We start from the raw sequence: 18,176 nt of genomic DNA on the forward strand, positions 1-18,176 counted from the left end.
AGATATATAACAGGAAAACTGGAGGTTTGACTCAGTTTTTGGAGAAGAAAGATATAATTCCCGTATCACTCATAAAAATGAGGCATTATCAATTTTTTTATTGAAAGACCATGTACTTCACAGTACCCACCACTACATATTTGTTCTAACCTCCACTACATGTTTGTTCATGTCTTCTTTCCTTGAAAATGTTACTTGTACAAAAAGAACAGGCTTGTTGCCTCATGTCTCAACGAGTCCATGGAGCCATCTTTCATTAGGTGTGGCGGAGCAGTGGTATTCAAAGGGCAGCGATGGGATTTTAGGAAGGGCATGGGCAAGAGGAGATGAAAACAGGATATTCTTGCCACTGATTTACTCTTGTCTCCTTCTCCCTTTACTCATTTTCAAATCTCTGTGTGCCCATTGGGATCAGAATTATGTTTATGACCTCAAACAGGAGAATATTGTATTTCAATTTAAGTCAAAGAGAAGGTACTTTGTGAAACCACTCTCTTAACTCTGACCCTTTACCTCACCCACAAACAAATGCAATTAGATTTTTAAAGTGGGTCACTGAGAGAAAAAATTACTGGGGATCCTTTCTAAGCATTAATCCACCTTTATGAATAATTCTGTTTGTGGTGCCTTGTGTTGTCTGCTTTTCATTTCTCTTAAAAACATGTTCTGTGTGTTCTTAATGGCTGCTGATTTTTTTAAGGCTACTCACAAGCCTTGGCTACTCTGTTAGCCTGTTTTGTCTCTCCTGAAGAAAATATCCTGCAAAATGGAGAGCAACACATCAACCTTGACTGTGTTCCAAGTTATTAAAACAAGGAAGAAGTCATTCTCTGGGGACATGGGTAGGGGGAGTGGGAAATCGAACACAATAGAAATGTTAAAGGAGTGCTGAGCAAAATGAATGTCCCTTTGCTGGTCCAAGAAGTTCACAGACTGTTGGAAACACACAGTATTTGACCTGTGAATGCTTGAAAGGAAAAACGAAAGACTCGTGATGAATGATATATGGTGCAAACAAAGCTGCGCGTTTTGGTAAGGCCAAGGCTGTCGAATCTGGAGAAAATCCCCGCTAGACATGGTCTCATCCCTGAGAACCTGTGCCAAAAGAGATAGCTGTCTTCTCTGGCTGGGAGTTCCAATACACAGCCCAGCACCTTCTCTCTCCAGCGCATGAACATAAGGTACTCGTCCAAGAGATTTACTTCTTGAAAATACATAGCCTGCTTTTAAGTGGCTCCTGGAGCTTGAGACACAAAAGCAAAGGTGGAGAGAAGCAGTTTGGTGAACCTCAGCATTCTTGAGTATACTCCACCTCTACGCCTAGAAAAAAGTTGTTAATTTCTCCTTTTAAATGGTGCCTTGTAAGCAGTTCTTTGCCTTGCAGTGGACTTAGCTAGAGTCTGTTTGCCATACTGGGAACAGGGAATAGGACTCCTGGGTTTGCAGGATGGAGATGGAGATTCTGACTTAAAGGTGTGTCGTTCCTCTTGGATTAATTCAGTTGCTGCTTTGCCTTCACTTCTCACTTCCCTGCTGCTACTTTCTCCTCTCTAATTGTTCACCTTTCCCACCCTTTTCTCTTTGGGCATATATTCAATGAATGTATTTTATGTTTAAATTATGTATATAATGTGTATAAATTATAGAACAGTTAGAAAATACAAATATATAGGTAGGCAATTAACAGTCCCCCCAATAGCCCAGTGAAACTACTATTATTATAATGCTGCATATGCTTTTAGACCTTTTTCTATGTGTACAGACACATTTGTGTCATTTGTTTTTTATAACAAATGATTGGCTTCTGCTTAGATCTAATTCAGCAAATGCATATCTATAGGCAATTGCAGTGTTCTGTGTTTCAGCCCTCATGAGAGCATTGACTTTTGAAAATATTACTGACTTCTTAAAAAAATACTTCATTTAGAAAAAAGATTCGGGGTTTTATCGGCTTACCGTCTCCACACTATGTTCCTAACTCTTATTTTAAAGCAAGGAATTATTTTCTTTTTGTAAAGATGAGGGAAAATGACAGGTTTGATCAGATCAGGAGAAGACAGGAGCTAAGCAGGGAAGATAGAAAGGGAAGAGGGTGATTAAGGGGCCAAGTTGGACATGAGAAGCATGGTGGAATCAGTGTAGGGAGATGAGGTAGGGTTAATGAGGGCTCCAATCTGTTGGTAAAGGGGTGTGTGTGTGTGTGTGTGTGTGTGTGTGTGTGTGTGTGAGAGTGTTGGAGGGGGAGATGAGTAGAGGATTTCTTTCATGAACTAAAGGAGTATCATGTCTGTGATCCCATCTTGGTCCCTTCTGAGACCCTCTACTCACCATTTATCCTTCCCCTTGTTATCTACTCAAGAAAAAAACCATAACTGCTAGCTATAAAAACATTGATATAGAAGCTACACTAATGAAAAGTCACTCAAATGAATGTTTCTTTGAAAGGACGGCTACTGTATATTTTAATAGTTTTTTCCCTTTTTAAAAGTGAATGAGTTCATTTATTCTGGCTTTATTTATAACTCTTCATTTTAAAGGCAAAGTCACGAAGTAGTGTTCATAAGGCTAAGATGGTGACTTCATCGAAAATGAAAATGACTTTTTTCTCTTTGATTAACAAAGGCTTGTTATTTAAAAAAAAAGGCAATACAAAAACATAAAGAAGAAAAGAAAACTTATCTGTTATCTCACCACCCAGAGAAAACTTTTTAAAACATATTGGGGAATATTTCTGTCTGCAGAGAAAAAATATCTGGAAACGTTTACCAAACCATTAACTATAGTTGCCTCTGGAAAGATTAGAGGGAAAGGCAAAAGCCTGATAGGGATGGGTATAAGACATCATAGGAAGATATAAACTGCACAAAACTTTCATTGGAGTTTTGCTGCAAAGGGGAGCAAAGAAATGGGGTTCTAGCTCAGTGGGTGTAGAGGGTCAGGAGAAGGTGGTTTTTGTTTTGTTTTGTTTGTTTTTATTTATTTATATGTAGATAGACATGTCTACCTTTTTGCTTGCTGATGAGAATGATCGAGAAGAGGAAAAAAAATGATGATGGGAGGGGATAGACTTGCTGGAACAATGTCCTTGAGAGAGAAGACACTGCATGGGCATGTGGTTGCTGGTTAACTAGCTAGCAGCAAGGGTAGTTCATCTAGTAACAATATTGATTTACAAGAGTTCTTTGTTTAAAAGGATAGTAACACTGCTTGTCATATTTACTGCAAATATTTTCTCTGGTTTGTGTTTTAATTCTGTGAATGGATTTTTTTTCTGTCAGAAAATTTTATATAGTATAACTTGTCAGTTCATGTGTTTCTTGTTTTGTATTTTTTCACCTTTATTGAGATATAATTGACATATTGTATATATTTAAGGTATACAATGTGATTATTTGATACACATATACATTGCAAAATGATTATCACAATAGGGTTAGTTAACATCTCCGTCACCTCATTTAACACAGAGAATGGTGATTGTAGTTAACAATACTGTATTATATACCTGAAAGTTGCTAAGAAAGTAAATCTTATTACATGGTCTCACCACACCAAAAAACCAAAGGTAATTATATTATGTATTTTTTATGGCTGCTTTTGAGCAATAATGGCTGAGTAGAGTTTATGTTCTATAGTTTCAAGTTTTTGGCTTTTATGTCATGCCTAGAAAGAGTTTTTCTATCTCAAGATTTTTTTGAAAAATTATTTATTTATTGGTGTATTTTGTAATTTACTTTTTAGATTTAAATATTTAATTCATCCTGTATTCATTTGGCAGTAGTATTTCACCTTGATTTGTTTCTAGGTGACTAGCCTGTATCTCCAAACTATTTTGAATAATCCATCTTTTTCTCGTTGATTTCAAATATTACCTTTACTAATCCTTGGATCCTATCAAATTCTTTAGATCTATTTCTAGACTCTTTATTCTCCTCTTTTGATCAGTCTGGCTTTTTCTGCCAATATTGGGATTTTTTTTTTTAATAATTTTATAGTCTATTTAAATGTCGGATAAAAAAGTTCCCTAGCATTGTACTTATTTTTCAAACTATTTTCGTCTACTATCTCTTGTTCATTCTAAGATGAATTTTAGATTCATTTTGTTAATTCCATGTTGGTTCATTAATTGTGCCAAATGCACCATTACTAATGAGAGATGTTAATAACAGAGGAAACCAGGTGTGAGATATATAGGAACTGTGTATAATCTTAGAAATTTTTCTGTAATTCTAAAACTATTCTAAACTAACAAGTTTATTTTTTTAAGTCTAAATTGAAATTTTGTATGGATTGCTTCAGGTTTTGAAATTAATTTTGGAGGAGATTGACTTTTGGCAAAATTTTAATTCTTTCTTGAAGAACATGGTATTTCTCAACATTTTTTCAAGTTTCATTCTATGTCAGATGTCCCGATTTATAATTTCCTCCTTTTCAAGATTTTTAACAGTAGTGCCTTTAGTCTCAAAATCTCTTTCACAGTGAGTGTGATTCCTTTGGATGTATTACAGTTTTTTCTTTGTTTCTTACCTTGAATTACTTTGTTGTATTACTGACATCAGTTTGGAAGGTGTGGCCTGCAGAAGAGATGATTATGCACACAGCCTTCATACCTACAAGCCCCCATTTCAACTGGAGAAGCAGGAGAGATCTTAGTCTTAACAGCCCTGCGCTTGATGCTGGGGTTTTAGGGATGATCCTCTTAATGTAATTGAGCTCGTTTGAGCAAATTTTTCCAATTCAAGAATGTGTGAGCAAGTTGGGAACCCAGGCTGAAAATATCCTGCTCATTCTTGCCTGTGTGAAACATAGGGTTTCATTTATCATGTGGATTTGGGACACCTATTCTTGGGGTGGAACTAGCAGCAGTCTGTGGCTATGGAGCAAAGCACTGAAAATACAGAATCCAGTGAGTTAGATAAAGTTGGGATTTTGATGAACTAGTTCCTCAATATCAGGCCATGTGTAAGGGGAGATCCAGATATTTCTTATATGGTCTGATGAAGTGGCCTTTGAAAAGGTGAGTTCCTATGTCTGTATGTATTGAAGTAGGAAGGAAATTCATGGCTAAAAATACTCTTCTGAGTAATAGGGACCAGTAAACATTGTGATTTTTTTTGGACTGTGTTCTTCCCTAACTGTTGTGGGAAACTGGATTTACAATATCTCTTAGCTCTGCTCTGAGTGTGAAGTTAAGAGGAAATAGGTCAATTGGAGGAGGTTTGTGTGCCATTTCAAGTTGTGAGGAAAGCTTAATGGTACATAAGGGCTTTTATACAAGCATTATTATCAGGCTATTAACATTCAGCCTGTGTCCCCTATACAATAGTGGCCAATGACTAGACAGCATGGGAAGTGAAGACATATGAGCTATGATTATAAAGAAACATTCAAAAGAGAAATACAAACAAGGTTTTAGTAATAATAACATGCTTGGAACAAGTGGGCATCTTCCAAACAGTAAGACTTTAAAGGGATTCAATTACAGATACCATGTTTTGATGTATTTGCTGAACAACAAATCCAATTACCTTTAGATAACTGTTAGATTACGTATTCATGAGACTTTTTCTATAGCAGGTTGCAGAGCCCCAGTTCTAATTGGCATAGGTCAAAGGGGAAAGTTAGCAGCTTATTGTATCGTATATATATTGAAACCCCATGTCTGGATTCTTGGGGCATTATATGTGTGTGTGTGTGTGTGTGTTTTTTAACTCAATCAAATTTAAGTTGGTTGTTTTATTTTTAGATTTGACTTTCTGTGCTGGATTAGAGAAACTTTATCTTTTGCCCTTTCCCTTTATATTCTCAGGAGCAGAATAATCTTTTGTTTTTTAATATATCATTGATTTGTTATATTCCCACTATAAAACAATCACATTACACAAGGAAAAGAGAAGGACTAAATGGCATTGCTAATAATATTTGTGCAGAATTTTGAATTTTATTTGACTATTGACTTCAGCTCATCACACTCAGGCAAAGAATAAAACAACATTCATGTTGAACTAGAGGTAGCTGTGCTAGTTTTCCACCAGCTCTAAATATGTGATAATATGTGAAAAGATAATTCAATATCGATTAATTTTCCCAAGTTGGATCTTATAAATGGATATGAAAGAGTTTTGAAATCACTCTGGCTGCAGGCAAATTACATTTTCATTCAGTAACGCTTTAAACTTAAATATTCTAGTGTGACCACTGGGTTTCCTAGAAGAACCTCCTGGTTCTTTTGGCCCTACGACTTCTAGGGCTGATTAGTTCAAGTCCGACTATCTCTGGTTCATCCTTGTGTACCCATGGTGAGCATTTGTGCAGAGGCTTATTGTTTTGTTTTTGTCGGTTGGCCTCTCTTAAATCTCTTTCCCTATCCCTCATCCTTCACTCCTCTTGTTTTCTCATCTCTTGGTTTGTTGGAGATAGCAGGTCAATTGGCCAGTAGAATATCCTACAGTCTGGATTTGGCAGATTGCTTCTTCTTACCATCTTTTAACTTTGGGCCTCCATCTACTGTGTTTCCTACAAACAGGTTGTTAGATCTAGCAGCACGATTGTATTTGGGGTCTTTTTGTGTGTGTGTGGCAAGAATAATTGAGTGGTAGTGTGTTTGGCTTCATCTCTTGTGTAAAAGGAAGCATAATTTCTTTACATGATTTCATTGCCCATTTCCATCAAAACCAGTACACTAGACAGGGGTGAAAGTTTGCAAGGCTTGCAGCAAAGTGTATTTTCAACACCAAAAGGAATCAGACACTTAAGTGTCTCATATATAAGCCTAAGTGTCAAGGCTAGAGAGAGAAGAGGGGTTGGTGGGTAAATTCCTTTTTTTTTTTTTTTTGGATACTCAAGAGTTTGAAGTTTTCCCAGGTGCTTTCTTTCAATCTGATTAACTTTGCCAAGGTGAGAAGACAGAGGTGAAGATGGGGAGATGCCCACCTGGTCAGTGACAAGAGGTGAGAGAAATCACAGGCCACGGTTTTCCCTTTTTGAATATTAATATCAAATGCTAATTGCCTTCTAAATAACCTTTTAGAAGGCTTTTTCCCCCTTCTTCTTTTTTTTTTTTTTTTTTTTTTTTTTTACCTCTTCTGTTGATAAGGGATTTCAGGCCAGCTCTGGTTTTCCTCATCTGTAAAACCTCAATTCCTTTTTATTAATCTCCTTGTGCCTGTGGAATATCAAAATTAATCATTTCTAAAGAAGCTACTCTTCAAATATTAAGTTTTTTTCTGGGTCAAACCTCAGTGTACAAGATTTTAGCATGAAGAAGGCTCATAATTTGTATTATATGAGGGACATTTTTCTCTTTTTGCAAACTTTCTAAGGACAAGTGATTATGTATTTAAAGCTGTCTAGGAAAAGCAGACTTTCTCAGGATACACTTTTATGCATTTTAAAGCTGTTTAGGAAAATGTACAGTCCACACCCACTGCCAGAAATGAAGTCATGAGGTGTGTGCTCTGCTGATAACTGCTTCTGCTTCGTTTATTTTCCCAGCTAGGTAGAGAGAACTATTTTTTATAAAAATTGTGCTCAGTTTCAACTGCTCTATTGTACATAAGCAGACCATTTCCATCAATGTGCCTCATTCTTCCTTTACACCAAAAATAAATATTGCGCCTCGGAACAGGGATGAAGTGTGAAGTGTACTGAAGAGTGACGATTTTGAACTTGCTCCTCCTCATTGCTCCCCACTTATCCTACCTATTCCCACGACATTCTCTTTTTTTTTGGGGGGGGTGGTAATATTGAGGAACAGTGTGTTTCTCCAGGGCCCATCAGCTCCAAGTCGTCGTCCTTCAATCTAGTTGTGGAGGGCGCAGCTCAGCTCCAAGTCCAGTCGCTGTTTTCGATCTTAGTTGCAGGAGATGCAGCCCACCGTCCCATGTGGGAATTGAACAGACTACGTTGTTGTTGAGAGCTCACGCTCTAACCAGTTGAGCCCTCCGGTCGCACCTCCACCCCACTGCATTCTTTAAACCTTCCATGGGCCCAATTTCATTCACACACTGGAGAAAAGAGCTGGGAATCATTCAAGTGTGATGACAGACATGAACCCAGGATGGGTTACACCACCAGAATTGTCCAGCAAGTTTTGAAAGAAAAAGAGCTGAGCTGACCTGCACTCAGACCCCATTTCTGTCACTTCTGATTTGTCTAAATTTGGGCAAATAACTCAGTCCCTCCTTAAACCACAGGAGCTTTTGCTGTAAAATGGGGGATAATACTAGTAATAGTCAACATTTATTGAGGACATACCATGTACAAACACCGTGCTTTATTTTTACCTCATTTTATTTGATCCTATAAGAGTTTAATGGGGCTGGAGAAGGGGCTGTTTTGCTCATTTTACATGAAGTTGAGGCCAGGGCACGTTAAGTCATTTGCCTAAAGTGACATATTTTAAGGACTCCTGGGTTATGTGAAGGATAAAAAATATAAATAGGTCTCAAATCACCAGGCTTATAAGAAACAGATGAGAAATAATTTTTGTAGTTGTTGGTTGCATATAATCATAGACCTGAACATTTTGTTGAGATAGGGTTACTGGGTGATATTTAACTTTTACTTCCCCATATAGTTTACCTCTTTGATTTTCCAACAAATATATGAAAATCGTTATTAGCTTCATTTTACAGATGATGAATCTCAGTCACGGAGGTTTAGATGATTCACCCATGACCACAGAGCAAATAAATGATACAAGTGGGCCTGGAACATGGGACTTCAGGTGAGGAACCCATGGTCTCATGGACTAGTCTTTCAGATTAATCTGGGGAGAAAGAATTCAGATTAATTTAGCTCTTTGAAATATACCCGTAAGAAACTGAAGAAATCTGGTTCATTGGCATGGTGGGCTGAATAATGACCTTCAGAGATATCCAGGTCCTAATCCCTGGAACCTGTGAATCTTGTCTTATGTGGCAAAAGGGATTTTTACAGGTGTGATTAAATTAAGGATCTTGAGATGGGGTGATAATCCTGGCTTAGTGGAGTGGGCCTTACACATAATGTTTTTATACCAGTAAGAGGAAGGGAGAGAGAGACTTAATTACAGAAGAGTGGTAGATATGAGGAAAGAAGCAAGAGGTCAGAGTGACGCAAAGAAGGGGTCAAGGAATTGAAGAAAGCAAGGAGAGGGAGTCTCCCCTCAGCCTCCAGAAGCAAATAGCCCTGCTATCACCTTGACTTTAGCATGGTAAGCTCTGGTTTTAGACTTCTGATTTCCAAAACTGTAAGAGAATAAATGTGTGTTGTTTCAAGCAACCAAATTTGTGGTAATTTGTTACAGCAGCTGAAGGAAACTAAGATACTTCAATGCATAAACCTACTTTCAAGTGGGCCGGTGAAATTTAGAAGTAAACCACTGACAGCTATAGATAACTTCTAGATTTTGCTTTAACAGCACTGGCCATTCCTGCTGTACAAGTACAGCATCTTTTTAAGCTTTCAAGTGTTTGGAAGAACCTCGTAATCAGTTTTCAAAGAATCAGGCACATCCCCACTTCTTCTTTGTTGCCATATGGAAAAAGACAACAGAATCAAAATGGAATTTTTCAGTTTGCAGCTTAAACGTCACTGCTCAACCTTTGAAGCAGAGATTGCAAACTGGTGGTCCTTAGGCCAGAGGTATGTTTTGTGTGACCTGGTAATGATTCTGTAAATTTTCAATTATTTGCCAGAATTTAAAACTCAGGTGATCTCATTAAAAAAAAAATAAAATCCAGATTTCTGGCTTTTCTTGGAGAATGGAAAGATCTCACATTGCTGAGTTCATGTTGACAGTAGTTGGCTGGTAGAATAAAGTCCTGGCTGCCTCCTTTGGGCAGACAGTGGGGTTGCCAGCGTCGCTGTCCTGGTCAGTTCAGTGCCATTTTGCTCTCTAGGGCCTTCTTCACTTATTTTTCTCACTTACTTGGCCCATGTAGGCTTATCTGAGTTTGTGGCTCTGCTTTAAAGAATAAAGAACCAAATCTACATTCTGTTTAGCAACAATAAAATAATCACCCCTTGGCCAATCATTTGGAAATTCATGGAGAATAAGAGAGGTGACAGAAGAGTTATGACAAGTAAATGTCTTAGCTTTCAAATAGTTTGAAAAAACAAAAACAAAAAAAAACCACAAACTGGATTCTGGAAACCACAGAACCATGAGGTGAGCATGAGTTCTTGGGAAAGTTCTTAAGCCAGATCTTTGGGACGATGTAGGAAAGAAAATGATTGTTAGGAACTAATGTATATGAACCAGATAAAGGCAATACTCAGGTCCATTTCTTTTTGTGGTAGAATTACTAGTCTCATAATGGAAGGTCATTATATCGTGGGTCTTCATTGCAAAAAGACATCCAGTATTTATTTCTGATGTCCTTGTGGACATGATAGGGAATTGTAGGCTAAATACTGAAATGAATGATTTGTACCTAGTTGAACAACAAAACCAAGGGAGCTGTCTTAAGTATCTTCATCAAGCGGGCACATGGTTTCTAGTGCAGTGCTCTGTGGTGGGAAGGGAAAAGCAATCACACTACTGTGAGTCTCCTTCCCCACATCTTTACCTGTCAGCAGCAGACCCACTGCCACCGGCTTGTCTCCCCTCCTGCTGAACCACAACTGCCCTCATTATACCTCACTGTAAATCCCGGGAATCTCCTTGATGATCTTGGCCTTGGAATCATCAAATTCCTTTTCCCTGTCATTCATGAAAACATTTTATAAAGCACCAATTTCTTATCCTAAGAAAGCCCAGCCTTACTCAGGGCTTGGATCACATGCCTTGCTATGTGTCATGTCAGGGTTCTTTTACTTTCTTTCTCATTATCTGGGTTGGAAGGTAGATCAGTCATTGGATGCATTTCTACCCTGAGGGAGATTTGGGTTTCTCAGTTGCTTGGTCAGTGGGATTCACACTCTGTTCTGGAACCTGCTTTCTTGCATCAGCTTAATGAATGATAAAACCCTTGTGTCTGGGTCATGATGAATTTTTATCCCACAACTGTCCAGGGCTCCATGATGCTTTAATTTGGAAGTGCATCTTTACCCCCAGACCTCTCTTCATTAGGCTGGTAGCTCCTGGCCCTTCTTGGAAGGCCTTATGGCTCCAGACCTCTAGAAATCTTACCCTCACTCCTATTTGATTCATCCACAGCATAGTAACTAGCAGTTTTTAAGGTTTGTCTCTCTTGGGGTAAAGTTTGGCTTCACTTGACCATCTAAGCTAGCAGCTGGGTTTTAACAACAGCTAATATGCTAATGGCATCAGCCATCATCTTGAGCCTTTCTGTCTCAGGTTAACTCCTGTTGACTTACATTCTCTTAGACTGGACCCATCAAAATGACTAGGTTCTCTCTCAGGTTGCCCCATGGAGAGACCTTCTAGAACCCTATCACTTCCTAAATAACAGAGAACAGTTACACATATTGTATATGTAATAGTTCCCAACAACAGCAGGGAAGAACCTTTCCTCTTATGAAACAGTGAAAAGGTACTTTTCAAATGTAGAGATAGAATGAAATGGAAGACAATGTTTTGAAAGCCAAATCAAGAGTCAAAAAGATTTCAGCAGTTGGGAATGATGTGCTCAAAGAAATAGAATGGAATTTGAAGGATGTATTTGGAGTCCTGAATTGCAGCTTAAAAAATCATGTCTTCAAGTTGAAGGTTGGAGATACCTGCCTTAATTGCAGTTCATACTGGGGTAGGGGAGGTGGCTGGAGATTTTATTTGAATGAGGAAGACCAGTGTGACCTGAGTGCTAAGAAGTGATGTGCTCTTAGGTGTGTCTGTAGCAGTACTCTGTCCCGATTAAGGGGGGAAGCCCTGCCCCCTGCCCGGAGATTGAGCTCTAGCAGTGGTCCTAATGCATCATGCTGTGTTTGACTAGCATATTGATTTTGAAAAAATTGGAATGGAACCCCTTTGGGTGAGGCATGTGCTCTTCAGTCTTAGGCATTGATGTCACTTCCCTGATTCTAAAGGCTTTTGTGTTTGTAGATGATCCTCCCTCCCTAATCCCTCATAGAAATACTCTTCTGGGGCATTGGGATCCATCCTAAACCCACACTTTGAGAGGCACTTAACAAAAGGGATCAAGGGGATCAAGGATAAGAGGGTCCAGGAGCATTTGAGATCTGGCTCCCTGGCATATGTTGTCAGTTTGGGCTCAAATAAACTCTTATAAAAATTCTCCACAGGTTTGAACAGTTCTTATGTCGACATATTGGGAGTAGATGTAATACCCCTGAAGCAAACTCATTTCCAAGGTAGAAAGGCTTTGGCTTTCTCAGAGGAAATTTTTATCAGTTAAGATTTTAAGAATAAGAATTCTTTTGTTTTTAAAGTACTTTTTTGTTTTTTAATTGGGGAACAGTGTGCTTTTTCAGGGCCCATAAGCTCCAAGTCGTGTCCTTCAATCTAGTTGTGGAGAGAGCAGCTCAGCTCCAAGTCCATTCGCTGTTTTCAGTCTTTAGTTGCAGGCGGCACAGCCCACCATCCCATGGGGGAATTGAACTGGTAATCTTATTGTTGAGAGCTTGCGCTCTAACCAACTGAACCATCCGGCCACCCCTCCAGAAGCTCAGGGGCAGCTCAGCTGCAGCTCGTTGTCTTCAATCTAGTTGTGAAGGGCGCAGCTCCCTGGCCCATGTGGGAATTGAACTGGCAACCTGTTGTTCAGAACTCACACTCTAACCAACTGAGCCATCTGGCCACCCCAGAATAAGAATTCTTAAGACACATACACGTGCCATCTAACAACCTTGATTGGGTCCTTTGCATGATACCATTCTCCAAATTTCCCACTGGTGTATTTTTAATTTTAAGCAAGCCTCTGTCACAAACTCCTAATTACATTAAAAAACTGACAAATCAAAAAAATGAAGAAAAAGAGGATCCAGATAACAAAGGAATTTGATACCAGTTCACGTTGGAACAGTTCAGAGAACCACAGCTCTGTAGTCTGGAGAGCTCTTTTCAAATACCTTATATATATATTGTCATGTGGAAGAAGAGTTAGATTCAGTCCATCTCATGAACATTTATGGACTATATGTCCTATTTCAGTCACTAAGTTGAAAGGATACAGAGAGGAGCAAGGTGGTCTCTATCCTCAAGGCTAAGTTTTCCATAGAGCAGAGGAGATACACAGAGATGGCTGTAAAATAATAATACTCTGTGGTTCTCCAGATGACAGAAATGAGAAGGCATATTTCAGCTTGGTTTAGAAAGGCCTTTCCTAGCAATGAAAGTTCTTCCCAAATGGAATGGGCTGCCTTGAAACCTTGTCACTAGTCATATTGTTCAATGGTTGAAGATGAGCTGGAGGAGCTTTGAATGGGGATCCGGGTGGGGGGGTCAGTCAGAGTGGATGACCTTTCTACCTGTGATACTGTGTGGTTCCAAGACCACCGTTTGCTTTCCTTTATTTATTTAGAGAGAGTTGTCACCATATTAAATGCCCACGGGTTGTACTTGGTGTTCTGGGCAGGCCACACTGGGGAGAGTGTTGGGTTGCAGGGTTTCTACAGTGTGGAATTGCAGTGGTGTGTTTGTCTTCTGGGGGCACAAGAGCCAGTAGGCAGGGGTCCAGCTGTCTTTGTTATTCATGGACCTGGTAGAAGAATCTAGTGGCATATTTGGCAGGTACAGTCTTGTTGTTGGTTGCTTCTTTTGTTTGTTGGCTGGTATCTGGCAGTAAGCACATGGCATTCTCTTTGAGTGGTGCAACACTTCATTTTCTGGGACAAGTATTCTGAGGAAAGTCCATTGCCTGTGCCCTCTACCCTCCAGGAACCCAGAAACACCCAGACAGAGATTAGCTGCCACGACAGGAGAGTCCTAATTCTAACCTTTTGATGGCAGAACTTTAAAATAACTCAGATTTCTATTGTGGTGTCCCTAGAGATCTCTCAGCCCTAGAAAATGTGTAAATCACATTTTGGCTGCACGCAGAAGTTTAAACCAAACAAAGACAGCATCTCTTCACAGCCTTTGAAGCCGAATGTTCTGGCAGCAGCATTCTTGTCCTGTCCTCTTTCTGCTACCCCATCACCATTGTCATCAAGTCTCACTTCCCCACTGTCTATATAATTGTAAGGAACGCAGACACGGCCTCTTTTTCTTGGCAAGCACATTCTAAGGTTCAGAAAGGCAGATACTATCTGGATTTGGCATGTCTTTCCAATTTTTGTGCATTTGACCCTGGGTTAGCTCTTTGGGACATTTTCCTCCAGAGATGTCAGAAATCACCTGAAAGATGTGAAGACAAGGCGTCGTAATTTAGGGAAAGCGAACTGCTACCCGCCTTCCCAAACTGCCCCCATTGCTCCATGCAAAGCAGACATACGGTTCTTGCTAAAAAGCTCGGAGCCAGAACTAAATGTGAAACCCCACAGCTGCAGGATGTGTGGACATGTCAGTCATCCTGGCAGACACTCTTCCCTCCTAGGAATTCTCTCCTCTGGGTGAGTGAGAGTTGAGCCAGCCCTGGGCTTTCCCTACACCTTCAGATGGAGTGGGCTCATTAGCCAGACTACCTACGTCTGGCAACCCGACCCCTGGAATCTCTAGAGTAACAGGCGGAGAGTGGAGGTTCTCAGCCCTGCCAGCCAGTTAATTGTACCTGTAGGCTTAAAAATATACTGGACCATGGACCCCTTGCCCTGGAGGTAATTTTTTAAAGCAGCCTTCCGTGTTCCGTATACCGTACAGTTCACCCATTTGGAGGATACAATTCAGTGGTTTTAGTATATTCACAGAGTCGTACGACTATGACCCGATTTTAGGACATTTTAAGTAATCACTCTCTATTTCTCTCTAACTTTCCCAGCCTTAGGCAGCCAACCACCAATCTACCTTCAGTCTCTATAAATTTGTCTATTCTTGATATTTTATATAAATGTAATCACACAGCAGGTGGGCCTTTGTGACTGGCTTCTTTCACTTAGCATGCTTTCCAGGTTTGTCCACATTATTATGTATCAGTATTTCATTCTTTTTTATTGCCAAATAATATTCCATTTTATGAATATGTTATATTTTGTTTATTTACCCATCAACTGGTGGCCCTTTGGGTTAATTCCACCTTTTGGCTAGTATGAATAAATGCTGCTCATAAATAGTGTGTACAAGTTTTTGTGTAAGCATATGTTTCATTTCTCCTGGGAATATACCTAGAAGTGGAATTTCTGGGGCATATGGTAACTTTATGTCTAACCTTTTGAGGAGCTGCCAGACATTTTCCAAAGCAGCTGTACCATTTCACAGAGGTATTTCATAAAAGCTCTCCATGGTGATTCTAGATGTGAGATGTGATTATAATGTGCTGCCCATGTGGATAAGAATCCTTATTCTCCCTCCTTTGGCAGTAAAGTAACCACAGAACAGATAGCAGCTTTTTCCTGAAGGAGAGAATACTTTTAGAGAGGAACATCCACCCCTTCCAAGTGGTTCTTTTCAACATTCCACATCCCTCAGCTCTCACTAGTAGTCCAAGGTTAACCTGAACATCGACCAGGGGCTAGTCCATCTAATGCTGGAGGAAGATTACCCAGTGTCCACCTATGACATGGATTGGCTACAAAGAGTTAAGTTGATCTGGAAAACTGATCTGTAGGTTAAGTGGAGCAGGGCTACAGATGTGTAACCCCCACCTCTGAGGATGTGACATCTCTTCTTGTAAGCGTCATCACTTTCTTGGTGCTATCTGGTCAAAACTGAGTCATGAGGTGCCGACGAAAAACCACTGTGCTTGATGTGAATTTGAGGCATCTGCTCATTTCTGAGACATTCACAGCTGTCAGCCCTGCCGTCTAAATGGTGAACAACTTGCTGGGGATGAAATCCTGCCACTGTGACTTTTCCTGGCTTGTCTGAGAGAGGCATAGACCCAGACGGTGCAGTGTGTGTGAGAATCTGAGCTTGAGGGAAGGCTGTGTGGTGGTGACATGAGGATTGAGCAGCCCTGCCCATCACAAAGCCCTGTTTCCAAAGTAGCCCCAGTGGAGTGAGGCAAAAACCGACTCTTACCCTGTGAGCTTTTAAAAGCCATTCCTTCTGCTGCAGATGCACGTTTCCAAATGGCGCCTATGGACCAACCTGAGACTTGTTCTCCCTTCTTTGTGTTTGTAGCCACAGCGCGGGGTATGAGAGCGATAACCACACCACACCCATCCTCTGTGGTGCCCAGTACAGAATACACACCCATGGCGTCTTCAGGGGTATCCAGGTGAGTACTCAGGCCCTTGCTGGAAGTAGACTTCACTGCCTCTTCCCCTACTCAATACCCTTTCACTTCCTTGCTGATGCCCATTTGTCCCTGGCAAGTCTGTTCCCAATTGTAGGCTCCTGTGACATCAGGGACTCCTCCTCTTCCACTGTGGCAGACAGGGCAGCTGCCGCCTCTCCATAGGGCCAGTGTGAAGGGGGGCTGCCTCCTTGACTCATATTGAGATGCTTCCTGCAGAATCCCATCCTTTCTTCCTTTTGTTGCTTAATTCGCTTTCTCTATGGTGGGCTGAGCAGCTCTTATATTGGGGCTAAGGGGGCTTGAAGTAATGACCTGGACCTTTGGCTTCTAAGAAGACATGCTTGGTCTGCATTGTAAAGCACCCAGAGTTAGACTCTTGTCTAACTTGTCAAGTGTTGCTAATGGTAACAGTAACAATAATAGCAGCACCCCCTAAGGCTGGACACTTTTCTTTTATATATGCCAGGCATTGTGCTAAGTTTTATACATGGACTTTTCTTTAATAGACTAATTTTTTAAGAGCAATTTTAGGTTTAAGGAAAAATGATGGGGAAAGTACAGAGAGTTCCCATATCTTTCCTCTTCCTTCCTCGTCTCCCCACATTCTCTCCCCTATTGCTAACACCTTGCACTGATGTGGTACGTTGGTTACAATGGATGACCTAATATCGTCACATTATTGTAAACTAAAGTCCATAGTTTACAGTAGGGGTTTTTTTTTTTGTATCGTGTAGTTCTATGGGTTTTGTTAAATGCATAATGCCATGTATCTATCATTATAATATCATACAGAATCGTTTCACTGCCTGAAAATGCCTGATGCTCCACCTGTTCATTTCTCCCCTTCTCTCCCCTTCCCCCATCCCCACAACCATTGCTATTTTTACTGTCTCTATATTTTTGCCTTTTTCCAGTTGTTACATAGTTGTAACCACAGTAGGGAGCCTTTTCAGACTGACTTTTTCTCTTAGTAATATGCAATTAAGCTTCTTCCGTGTCTGTACATGGACTCCCTCCCGCCATGTCTACACATGGACCTCCCCCCATTTAATCCTCAGTACACCTTCATGAGGTAGGTACTATTATTATCTCCATTTTATGGGTGAGGAAACTGAACTCCAGAGAAGATGGGTGACTTGTCCAAAATTACATAGCTAGTAAGAGGCGGCACAGAGATTTATAACACAAGTCTTGCCTGACTCCAAAACCCCTGTTTTTAACCAGTATGTTATACTATCTCTTAGGGAGATAGAAGGCTGTGAACAATTTTGGGGAGGAGGGTATCTCCAAGGAAAGCGAAGAAAGGAAAGTAGCAAGGTAAACATTTTGGAGAATTTGGGAAACTCAGTGGAAGGCCACGTCTGCAGAGCCTCTTTTGGGCAGTCAGAACATGCAGTTACCAAAGGTTTGCATTTGTGACTTTTCCATGTGACTTAGTAGCTGCAACATGAGTAACAGCTGTGATACTTACACCAGAATAGTCAGTACCCTAGAAATATGTTGTGTATGGGCCAGGTCCCCACGTGATGTGTAGGGTAAGGAGCTCTGAGATGTTCTGATTAATGTTTCTAGAAGCGTGATGGTGATAGAACAGCATGCTCCCTCATCCCAGGCCTTCCAATGGTGGGGATGAAATCAAGGGTTTCAGAAATACAGAAATCTGATGAAAGTATAGAAAGAGTTGTCCAGTCTCTCCTCCAACAAATACCATTAGAATCCTCCACCAGGACCCTGACTGACACTGACAACTCGAAATTACATCCTATTGCCCTGTGTGCTGCATCTAGGCTGAATTAAAGGAAATGAAAAAACCTCCTTGCCTTCCTTTCCACCAAGCGCAGTTTGTTATACTCACTGCCATGGCCTCTGATAGACTCCAGACCAGTTTCACTACCCACTCATTTGCTCCTGCTGGAGTATGCCAATCAAACATAG

At 40.3% G+C, this 18,176-nt stretch overlaps 1 protein-coding gene across 7 annotated transcripts in view; it reads left to right on the forward strand.

Annotated features, from left to right (window-relative positions):
* WT1 (WT1 transcription factor) overlaps positions 1-18,176 on the forward strand; it is a 48,453-nt gene that overhangs the window by 20,515 nt on the left and 9,762 nt on the right. For all 7 annotated transcript variants that reach the window (XM_081062905.1, XM_081062904.1, XM_081062908.1 and 4 more), the window contains one exon: positions 16,124-16,220. In XM_081062905.1, the coding sequence (XP_080919031.1) occupies positions 16,124-16,220 (97 nt within the window). The remainder of the gene's footprint in view (positions 1-16,123; positions 16,221-18,176) is intronic.

This window comes from Rhinolophus hipposideros (genome assembly GCF_964194185.1).
Source record: "Rhinolophus hipposideros genome assembly, chromosome: 10".
NCBI classification, from domain to species: domain Eukaryota; kingdom Metazoa; phylum Chordata; class Mammalia; order Chiroptera; family Rhinolophidae; genus Rhinolophus; species Rhinolophus hipposideros.